Below are 12,030 nucleotides of genomic sequence, written 5' to 3' on the forward strand. Positions count from 1 at the left end.
TTCACTGGAGATGCAGACCTCAGGGTATGTCTCACACCTTGTATAAAAATTAATTTGAAATGCATCATAGAATTAGAATTAAATGTAAAACCTAAAGCTATAACACTTCTAGAACACACACACACACACACACATATATGAGCAACTATTTGAGATTTGAGCTTGGCAAAGTGTTCTTAGATTCCAAGATATAGTTTTTATGATCCATAAAAGAGAAAATGATAACTTGGATTTCATCAAAATGAAAAACACTTGCTCTGTGAAAGCTCAGTGGAAGATGATGAGAAGACAAGTTACAAAGTGGGAAAGAAAATATTTACAAACTGCGTATCTGACAAAAGTCTAGTGTCTGGAATATATAAAGAACTCTCAGACCTTAAGGATGATAAGCAATCCAATTAGGAAATGAGCAAAAAACATTGAGAGACATCTCACTGAAAAGGATATAGAGATGGCAAATAAACCAAAGATGTTCAGCATCATTAACTATTAGGAAAATGCAAATTGAAACCACAGTGGGGGTATGACTACACCCCTGTCAGGGTGGCTAAAATGAAAAAATATCCACAGCATGAAATGTTGACAAGGACGTGGAGAAACTGGACTGCTCATATTTTGCTTGTGGGCATTTAAATTAGTACCACCACCCTGGAAAAGTTTGGCAGCTTCCTAACAATATTAGACATGCAATTATCATACAACTGAGAAATTATGCTCCTTGGCCTTTCCCCCCCCCCCAGGGGAATAAAAACTTATGTCCCCACACACACACACACAAAACCCTGCACACCAGTGCAGCTTTAGCACTTACCACGTGGTGCAACTGTAAAGAATCTCCCTGCCAGTCCAAGAGATGCCAGATATGCAGATTCAATCCCTGGGTCAGGAAGATCCCTGAGAGAATGAAATAACACCCCACGCTTAAGTATTCTGCCCTGGGAGATTTCATGAACAGAGGAGCCTGGCAGGCAGCAGTCCATGGAGATGCAAAGAGTCGGACAAGACTGAAGCAGGTAACACACACACACACGCAGACACACACACACATACAGACACACACACAGACACACACAGACACACACACAGACACATACACACAGACACAGACACACACAGACACATACACGCAGAGACACATACACACACACAGAGTCCCTCCATACCATAGCATAATACTCTTCATTTAAAAAGGAACTAAATATCGGTACATGAAACCACCTGGATGCATATGAAAAATATGCTAGTGAAAAAATTCAGCTCCTGAAAAGTTCATTTGATTTATGATTTTATTTATGTAACAGTGTTGAAATGACAAACATTATAGAAACAGAGAACGTACTGGTTGTTGCCAAGTACTCAGGAAGGGAGTCAGGTGAGCAGCGGGTGTGGCTTTAAAAGGGCAAGAGGGGGAATGAACGTAGTGGTGGAAATGTCCTGTATGTTGAGTGTCTGTATGTATATCCTGGGAGGGATACTTTACTATAGTTTTGCAAGATGTTACCATTGAGGGAAACTGGTAGCGCATCATATCTTTCTGTATTGTGCTGTGTGTGGTTAGTCGCTCAGTCGTGTCCGTCTCTTTGCGACCCCATTGACTGCAGCCCGCCAGGCTCCTCTGTCCATGGGGATTCTCCAGGCAAGAATACTGGAGTGGGTTGCCATTCCCTTCTCGAGGGGATCTTCCCAACCCAGGGATGGAACCCAGGTCTCCCACATTGCAGGCAGATTCTTTACTATTTGAGCCTTATTTCTTAAAGCGTCATGTGAATCTCTAAGTATCTCAACATTTTTAAATGCATAATTAAAAAGAAAAAAGCACAGTTCTCTGATTACATTTGTCCTATAGACCAGAGTTTGCCAAGCCCTGGCTCAAGTGATCTGGTCCCTCCCTACCTCTTCCCGCTTGCCTTATACTAACCTTGTTTATTCCTGTCTCATGGAGCTTCGGCTGCATTGGTCTCCTCTGTTCCATGGATAGGACAACACTGTTCCTGACTCAGGACTTTCATACTTGCTATTACTTCTTGGATAACTCTCTCCACTTATATTCTGTTGGGAGATTCTACTTACTCTTCAGGCTTTGCTCAAGTGCTCAGTTTATACCTCTTTGACTCTATCCCCATTCACTTTTTATCATATTGTACTTTTGCTGTGCTCATTTATGGATGTGAGAGTTGGACTATATAAAGAAAGCTGAATGCTGAAGAACTGATGCTTTTGAACTGTGGTGCTGGATAAGACTTTTGAGAGTCCCTTGGACTGCAAGGAGATCCAACCAGTCCATCCAAAAGGAGATCAGTCCTGGGTGTTCTTTGGAAGGACTAGTGTTGAAGCTGAAACTCCAGTAGTTTGCCCACCTGATGTGAAGGACTGACTCATTTGAAAAGACCCTGATGCTGGGAAAGATTGAGGGCAGGAAGAGAAGGGGACGACAGAGGATGAGATGGTTGGATGGCATCACCGACTCAATGGACATGAGTTTAGGTAAACTCTGGGAGTTGGTGATGGACAGGGAGGCCTGGCGTGCTGAGGTTCATGGGGTCTCAAAGAGTCGGACACAACTGAGTGACTGAGCTGAACTGAAGTGAACTTTTGTTGTACTTCTTTACACTATGAAAAAATCATTTTACTTCCTGTTAATTATTTGTCTTCTCTCTGGAATGTATTCCCCCTGCGAACAAGATCTTGCTTGTGTTCTTTTCTGCTGCATGTCCAGCACCCAGCATGTGTGCTCAGCACTGAGTAGACGTTCAGTATACGTTTGTTAAATGATCCAGTAAAGGACTTGGATGGGTGAGAAAGAAAAGAAATGCTGATGGTCCCACTTGGGCTTTGCGGGGGGAATGGGTTCGTCCATGTATCGTTTGTTCCCCTTACGCATTGTTTTATGCTTCATTCATTGAGTGCTTATGATGAGCCAGGTTCTGAGGCAGCTGTTCTAGGTGGTTTTCTCACAGGGGCTCCAGAAATGCCTCCCAGAAAGGCGTTCTTACTTCTCCCTTACAGAGGAGGAGCCTGAGACTGTTTCCGAGGGGAAGCACTTGCCTAGATGCTCAGCATCAAAGGCCTGTGTGCAGTTCAAGACTGAAATCACCCTGACCTCCTGTCTCGTCAGGTCCCGTCTCTAAGCTATTCCTCCAATTTAAAGAGAGCAAGCTGAGGCCCAGCTCGGTACAAGGTCACCGGGCACATGAGTGGTATTCCTGGGGAGGGTTCTGTTCTTCCTCTTCCTAGAAAACAGAATGTCCCTTTTGCTTCAGTGACATCTGTCTTCCCTGTAAAAATACATCTCTGACCCAAGCCCCCCTCCTTTGATACTCCCCAGTCAAGCACATTCGCAGAATTTCCATTTTCCCATTCAGATTACACCATGCTTCCTCACATTTCCTGGGTAACTAGTTCTCTGTCTAACAGATAGGTGTATTTCTCATTTCTCAGTCTGGATCCTAAGCTCCTTAATCATACCCAGAATGGCAGCTGGCAGCTAGTGTCTGCCGAACACCGTGCCAAGCGCTTGATATATTTATCTCACTGTATTAGTTATCTATTGCTGTGTAACAAATTATCCCCAAATTGGGCAGCTTAAAACAAAAGGCATTTATTATCTCACACCAGTTCTGAGGATTAGAAATTTAAGAGCAGCCTAGCAAACTCGGTGGCTTAAGAAAATAGAAATGTGTTCTCTCGAGGCTCTGAAGGCCAGATGTGTGAGATCACAGTGTCAGCAGGGCCCTGCCCTGTCCTAGGGCTCTAGGGGAGAATGTCCCAGCCTCTCTGGCTTCTGGTGGCTGCAGCGTTGGGTGACCTGTGGCCACGTCACCCCAGTTGCTGCGTCCTCCCCCACACACACACATGGGCCTCTCTGTATGCAATCTCTCTCTCTGCTTCCCTTTTAAAAGGACCTTTGTGACAGCATTTAGAGCTTTTACTGTAGGAGGTAACATTCATAGGTTCCAAAGATTAGGATGGGGATATATCTTAAGGAGGCTTCCCAGGTGGCGCTAGTGTTAAAGAACCCGCCTGCCAATGCAGGAGTCATAAGAGACGCAGGTTCGATCCCTGGGTCAGGAAGATCTCGCCTGGAGAACAGCGTGGCGATCTATTCCAGTATTCTTGCCTGGAGAATCCTGTGGACAGAGGAGCCCAGCAGGCTCCAGTCCATGGGTTGCAAAGAGTCAGACACAACTGAAGCAGTTCAGCACGCATGTAGTACAGTGCATTAGCCTCTCACATGACCTCATAGGTTTGCCATAAAGGTTAACGGAATTAAACCAGATAAAGTGCTTAGATTATGCTTGGAGTATAGGATGTATTGTTTTAAAGAACAAGAGTGGTGGGGAATCAGTAGGGGACGATGAAAAGAATCGTGAGTTACCTGATTGAGTAGTATTTTCTGTTACCTGGTGAGAAGGTCAGCCTTCCCTTCTAGCACTCACCCTTGAGTCTTGCAGACAGACAGCCCAGCCTTGGGTAGCAGCACATGCCGTCAAATGACCCCATGACCAAGTGCCTTTCTGGCTGACACTAAATGTTCTGAGACAAGCAGGGGCCTCCTCTGAGCTTGTATTAATATGTACAGCACTTCACTCCCACGGAAAATTGATTTTTCTTTTTAAGCACAAAATGTAGCCAGTTTTATAACCTTTCTGCCGCTTGACAAAGGCCATTTATAACCGACTCTCTGTCACCCCTCCTGGCGGCAGTCTCAAGTGTCAGGAAGAACTCTCTGGTGCATCTGTAATTATGAGTTCTTCTTAGGCAAAATTTAATTTCCAAGAGAGCTGACCTTTTTTTGTTACTGTGGGTTTTGTAAATTAACTTTGGGGTGTGTGTTTTGTTATTGATGTTGTTCAGGATGATGGCCTAGGGAGGAGGGAGGGGACAGGGAAGCTGGTTGGGAGGAGAGGAACGTGGGGAGGGCATTTTAATCAGCAATGTCCAGTGATGGATGAAGAGGGCTGCGCTCCGAGCGTTAATCTTGGTGGACAGGAAATGCCAGCTGGATGACTGAAATTAAAACCTAGTACCTCATTTTCTCTCCTGAACCCAGGAGAGTTGGGACTGTGTTCTCCACCTGCTGGACTGGAGATGAGCTCAACTTCATCAAGTGATAGGAAAGGAGATTAAATAAATAGGTGGTTTTTCTGAGGCTCTAAGAACTTCCATTCACAGAGCACTTAGCAGGTGCCAAAAAGAGCAAAAGGAGCCTTCGACTGAGATCACTCCAGGTGGGAATCGGTGAGGTTTTTTAGGAACCAGAGGGCAGCCCATTTGGTTACCCAGAGGAAGGTGCCTGTGGCTAGACCAAGGCTTTGAGATCATCTGTCCATGGGATCAGTAGCTGGACCTTGGCTGTCAGCTTTAGGAAGGTTCAGTTTGCTGCTGTTGTTTAGAATGCATTTATTTGCACTCGGGAGTGATACTGTTTAGAAATATCACACTGGTGGCCACTAGGAGGATGATAGAGAGGAGGCCGGACTGGAGGTTAGCAGACTGTTTAGGAGGCCTTTTGTGGAGATGTACAAGTCTCATTTAGGAATTCAGGCTCTTCAGGCTGGAGAACAGGTGACTCATTCAAGACAGGAAGGAAGAGAAATTACATTTGATGAGCACCAAGTTCAGTTCAGTTCAGTTCAGTCTCAGTCATGTCTGACTCCTTGCGACCCCATGAATCGCAGCACGCCAGGCCTCCCTGTCCATCACCAACTCCCGGAGTTCAGTCAGACTCACGTCCATCAAGTCAGTGATGCCATCAAGCCATCTCATCCAAGTGCATGCCAAATTCCAAAGTAAGTTATGCAGCCCCTGTGATCCAACTTAAGCTTGATACCAAATCCGCCGAAGCAGGTGCTGGCTGAGCTTAACAGATAAGGAAGTTGAACTCAGAGAGGGCGAGTAACTTACCCCAGATCAGGCAGGAAGAAGGGGAAGATCTGGAATTTAAACTCATATTGGTAGATGCTCTTAAAAATGTATCTGGCTGCCTGCCCAAGTGACCCAGTGGGGCAACAATAATAAACACAGTACTGATGATGACCCCAGCAAGGTCAGAGTTCATAGCAGCTCACATCTGCTTGCATGGTTGCCATATGAGCCATGGAATTCTTAGCGCTCTGCACACACGGACTCCCTTCATTCTTACAACTTTACAAGACAGGTATTGACAAAAGTTCCATTTTACAGGTGGGCATACTGAGGTTCAGAGGGGTAAAGGAATTTGTCCAGGGCCACACAGCTATTATTTAATAGTTGGTCAGATAAGCCTCTGTTGTTGTTTGTTTATTTTTAAAGTTTTTTTTTTTTAGATGTAGACTGTTTTCAAAGTCTTTAGTGAATTTGTTACAAAATTGTTTCTGTTTCATGTTTTGGTGTTTTGGGCCACAAGGCGCGGGGGAAGCTCAGTCCCCACCAGGGATGGAGCCTGCACCCACTACGTTAGAAGACGAAGGCTTAACCACTGCGCCGCTAGGGAAGTCCCACAGTCAGATAAGACCTTGAGCTGCTCTCTGCGGTCCTGACCCCTGTCCCTTCGCAGGGCGTGAGAGGAGAGGGCGTGATGAGACCACTGCCTCTCCAGCCGTAACCTCCCCACTCCTCTCTCTCCCTCTGAGCAGTGCCCCGAGGAGCTGAGGCCCATGAAGGATGGCTCGGGCTGCTACGACCACTCCAAAGGCATCGACTGTTCCGACGGCTTCAACGGCGGCTGCGAGCAGCTGTGTCTGCAGCAGACGGTGCCCTTGCCTTACGATGCCACCTCCAGCACCATCTCCATGTTCTGCGGGTGAGTCTCTGCCCCCGAGGCCCGACCACTCCCTTCAGGGCAGTGGGACGGATGCAGAAAGAACCACAGCCTGGCCCCAGCTGGCTCTGACCTTCACTGAAATGGCCTTTGTGCCTCTGCTTTTTCAGCCCCAGAGGCAAAAGGCAACAGTCTAACCTTTGGGTTGGGGATTGAGAAGAATGGAAGAAGGAGGATAAATAATTGATTAGTGATTATAATAAATGGTACACACGTTCAGGCTGCACCCTAGGATCAGGACTTTTTTCTGTAAACGTCTCCTGCCCTTTCTGCACCTACCCCACAGCCTGGGCCAGTGTATTTTGGAGAAGAAAGCAGGCATCTTGAAGGTGTCTTGAAGGTGTACTGCTTCAGAATGTGGGCTTAGCCTGGGCTTTTGACCCCGTTTCTGCAGGGAGGAAGCAGTGCCAAGTTCAGAGGCTAGTCTTTCTTTGTCCTCATGTCCCTGTGGATAAGAACAGTTCACTGGGAGAGGCGAGGTGGAGAGGAAGCAATGCAGACAGAGCTCAAAAAGCTCTCACTCCTGTTAAGAATTCAGCTGAGTGTTAAGGTTGGCACGAGATGGAACGTGGGGGTCACGTTAGGACCGACTTGTTGAGTGACCTGGGGCAAGTCACTCTCCCTCTCTGGGCTGCCTTTTGACCACCTGTGAAATGCGATCTCTGAGAAAATGATGCCTAATGGATCTTCCAACTTACCTTGTTTTGCATGTTGAAAATGACTGCAGCGTGACCTCTGCCACGGGGAGCTTCTAGGATCGCGTTTGGTCCTTGGCCGTCACTCAAGAAAATGGCAGCCTTTTCCTTCTCTTCATTCCCTTTCTGCTGATGTCTTCGTATTAGGCAGCTTGTTCTCCTTTTGCCATTCTGTGACTCAGAAAAGTGGTCTTCTGTGTTGCGAGATGGTCAGTCATTGAAGTGTGCCTAGTGCTTTACTGGGCTTCCCAGGCAGCACAGAGGTAGAGACTCTGCCTGCCAATCAGGAGATGCAAGAGGCACAGGTTCAGTCCCTGGGCTGGGAAGATCCCCTGCCGGAGGAATCGGCCAGCCGCTCCAGTATTCTCGCCTGGAGAATTCCAGGGACAGCGAAGCCTGGTGGGCTACTGTCCATAGGGCTGCGAAGAGGCGGACACAGCTGAGCAACTGAACGCACACAGAGCTTTACTAAATAGAAAAGGAGAAAAAAGCATTTAACAACCTTTCCAGCCCCAAGAACTATGAAAGAGGAGGTGGAGGAATGCATAAGTGTTTAATTTCAGTTTAACAGGAAATTAATTTTACCTGCATGGTTCTAGTCTGTGGGATCTGGTCTTCCTTCTGGGGCTCATTTCAGGGGCTCCCCACCCCAGCCCCAGTTTGCGCTTGGTGCCAGAGGCGCCTTTGAGCAGGTGTTAGAGCAGCTCGCTGGAGGCCCTAGATATGTATCAGTAAAATAAATAAGAAATAAATTAGTGTGTGCAGACCTGAATTTATAGGGTCTCTCCTCGGCTGAAGTGACTGCAGGGCAGTGCTGAGTAAATTATGCATGGGCTTAGATCTGAGGCCTGAATACGGAATCAGCGGTGTTCTTATCATTGTGCTTGCACTTGGGGGGAGGGGTGTCCTTCTGTTGCAAGCAGCAGTTTACAGCAGGGCACCACAGCAGTGATGGGTTTTGACATAGGAACTATCTGCCTCTTGCATCCATAGCACACTGCCAGGGTCAACGGGAATTGGTACACTTGGGTTCCAATCCTGATCACCTCTAACTTTCTCTTAGACATCAGGCAAGACTCCCAGGGCCCTTGACCTTCAGTCTCTAGAGTCTCTAAAATTTTAACAATATCTGCCTTAATGTAACGATGATTGTAAACAGTGCAAAGGGCATTTATTACTCCATTTAGGTTAAGTAATGTGTCCAAGGTCACGTGGCTGGTAATGTAGCTTGCCGCTTCTCACTGTGGGACCTGAAGCGAGTTACTTAACATCCCTGTGCCTCGGTTTTCTCATCTGTAGAAAAGCGATGATAACGGTGTCTCTCCGTAGAGCTGCTGTGAGGATTAAAGGCACGACATTAACTGCGTCGCAATTTATTGTTGTTGTTTAGTCACTAGGTCCTAGGTCATTTCCAACTATTTGCAGCCTCATGGGCTATAGCTCACCAAGCTCCTCTGTCCATGGGATTTCCCAGGCAAGAATACTGCAGTGGGTAGTCATTCCCTTCTCCAGGGGATCTTCCCCACCCAGGGATCAGACCTGGATCTGCTGAGTCTCCTCCATTGGCAGGTGGATGTTTTTACCGCTGAGCCCACCAGGGAAGCCCCTGCATCACAATTTACATTAATATTTATAAAGTGCACAGATGTAGCACTATTAGGTATTTGTTAAATAAAGTAGCTGAAGTGAATGATAGTAAGGACAGCAGGCCTCCACTTGCTCAGTGACCTGAGGGGCTCAACCTCTTGTCTGTGAGACAAGGACAAAGTAACCGTCCCTGCCCAGAAAGGTCTCTGAAAGTTTTAAATGAGACTGAATTAAGAGAGTGCAGGTGTGCTGTGAGCTGTTAAGGCTCCTCCAAATGCTGACAAACAGGAGGAAAATGGGGATAAAACTCAGGTCTCCTAAAACCAACTGCAGTGTCAACAGTCTTTGAAAATTGTCTATTAAGGATGCAAATGAGAAGTTAGCCGCATTTGTTAGAAGCACTATAAACAAAACAATGAAAACCATTAGCAGGTACTTGTGTGGAAGTTGGTGGAGAGAAGTGGCAGGCTGTTGAATTAAGCAAGGAAAACAAACCCTCACTCAAGGGGACCTTGTTGACTTGTTCAGAGCTCTGTGTCCTTGCTGAGAGTTTCCTGGGTAGCACAGGTTTCATAAAGCTTTTTGAAGGCAGGTTAACAATAGCAGCTAACATTTACTAAGCACTTCCTATGTGCCATGACTGTGCTAAATGCTCTGATTACATTAGCCCGTTGAATTCTCATAACAGATCCACAAAGGAGGTACTGATCTCAGCGAGGCAGCAGTGAGAGGTGGCGTGAAGTCAGATCTTAATTCCCTGCCCTGGAATTGAAACTGGGTATCATGCCAACAAAGGTCCGTCTAGTCGAAGCTATGGTTTTTCCAGTAGTCATGTATGGATGTGAGAGCTGAACACTGAAGAATTGATGCTTTTGAACGTGGTGTTGGAAAAGACTCTTGAGAGTCCCTTGGACTGCAGGGAGGTCAAACCAGTCCATGGGGTCACAATCGCAGTCAGACACGACTGAGCTACTGAACTGAAGTGAACTGATCCTGGATGATAACCAGGAATCCTAGACCAGCAAGGGCTAGAGACTGTAAGCTATTTTTCCCTGGATCTTTGCCCCCGGTGAAAAATACCTTTATCATGGAGGGAGAAACTGTAAATCCAGATACGAAGTTATTATTAGGGACACAGCACAGCAACAAGTGGGAGAGGACATAGAGACTGTTTGGATGAGGCAGAAGTTAAGACAGAGATGCAAGCCTGCAGTGAAAGGGTGTGGGCACAGAGGCCAGCACACTTAGGCACTCAGTTAATGGTAGCTGTGAGGAGTCTAATAGGTATAAAAATATCTCATTTCATCTTCCAGTGGCTGAATTTTATGTCCTGCTTACTGCTCTATCTCCAATATGTTAGAACAGTCCCTGACACATAGTAGGTGTTCAGTTAATACTTGTTTAATGGAGTTCCTCAATTGACTTGGCTAGGGAAATTGTTTGCTTCCAGCCTTTTCGGTTGTATTCCCAGCTGTGTCCCTATTCCTGGACTATGCGCCTCGGCTTCAGCTTCTGGAGGTTTCAGCATTGCTCCCTCTGCCTCTCCTCTATCTCTCCTCCCCGCTGCCCCTCGTTTCTCCCTGGCTTTAGCTTGCACGCTGTTTTATTTTCGAGTCTCTGTATAGATGTTATCTTCCCCAGCAAGTCTTTACTGAGCCCCAAGAGAAGGGCAGGGAAGAGATGTGCAGTTACCATGGAGCTGGGTATATAATGGCTTGTCCTTCTGAGTGGATAATGTTTAAATATTAGCTTAATGCTAACAGGGGCTTCCCAGGTGGTGCTAGTGGTAAGAATCCACCTGCCAGTGCAGGAGACATCAGAAACCGGGGTTTGATCCCTGGAATAGGAAATGGCAACCTACTCCAGTATTCTTGCCTGGAAGATTCCATGGAAAGAGGAGCCTGGCGGGCTACAGTCCGTAAGGTTCCAAACAGTCAGACATGCCTGAGCAACTGAGCACGTCCACACACAGTGTTTATCAAATGAGGTTAGGGCATGCGCAGAAAGGACTGTTTTTCTTATATGTATATATATATATATATTTTTTTTTCTTTTCTTCCCATAGGCCCTCTTACCAAGGACGGGCCGTTGACATTTTGTCTCCAATTCTAATTTATCCCAGTGACATCTTGACGCCTCTAGCAGATTGGACCTCTGACTTTCTGTCCTGGTTGTCAGCCCTGGTGAGGCCGAATGCCTCAAAGCTAAGTGAAATGGCCTTTCTCTGGGGTCGCTCAGGTCCCATGCCCCTCCGCGCTGCAGTCGCTTCGCTCTGTTGACTTAGCTGCTCTTCAGTGTGGCCCCTGGCACGCTGTCCGTTCCTCACGAGCAGGGACAAAGTCTTAACCACCTGTGTGTTCTCATTGTCATTTCACACCGCCTGCTCCAGGACTAGTTCGAAGCCATCATTGTTGAAGTAAAGAATTCTTCCACTAAGATTTGCTGCATCGACTCTGTGCTTGGTGGTTGGGATGCTGAGAATGCAGAGAAGCATCGAGTGCAAGTCCTTGCCCACCAGGGGCAAGGTGGACTCTGGAGCCTGGTGTTTGAGCCTCACTTGGTCCCGATCCATCGGGGTAGACCACAGGTTCCAGCATGCTAAGAGAAGCAGGTGGATTTGAGATGGGTGAGAAGGTCATTGGCTACTAAGATGAAGCATGTAGAATGAATCTCATGGGTGAGGAAGCACTTCTTCTCTCTGAAGACGTGTTCAAGTTACCTAGCAACCAAGTTTGTTTCATTTTTATGCATGTGTTTACAGTGTATACTGCGCATTCTTCCAAGAGAATGTAATATCATCCACATAAATCCAGTATAAGGAATGGATAAAGATAGGGCAGATCAGAGCCATTTGGAAGGAGAGAAAGGGAAAGGGAGAAAATGATTTCAGAAACCTGGAATGGGAAGGTTACTCAACATGAGATCAGTTTAGCTCTGGTTTGTCCTGGT

General features: G+C 46.6%; 1 protein-coding gene across 3 annotated transcripts in view; it reads left to right on the plus strand.

The window, feature by feature from the left end:
- ASTN2 (astrotactin 2) overlaps positions 1-12,030 on the plus strand; it is a 1,032,871-nt gene that overhangs the window by 653,669 nt on the left and 367,172 nt on the right. For all 3 annotated transcript variants that reach the window (XM_042242803.2, XM_027964073.3, XM_060410801.1), the window contains one exon: positions 6,615-6,781. In XM_042242803.2, coding sequence (XP_042098737.1) covers positions 6,615-6,781 — 167 coding nt within the window. The remainder of the gene's footprint in view (positions 1-6,614; positions 6,782-12,030) is intronic.

This window comes from Ovis aries, chromosome 2 (genome assembly GCF_016772045.2).
Source record: "Ovis aries strain OAR_USU_Benz2616 breed Rambouillet chromosome 2, ARS-UI_Ramb_v3.0, whole genome shotgun sequence".
NCBI classification, from domain to species: Eukaryota; Metazoa; Chordata; class Mammalia; order Artiodactyla; family Bovidae; genus Ovis; species Ovis aries.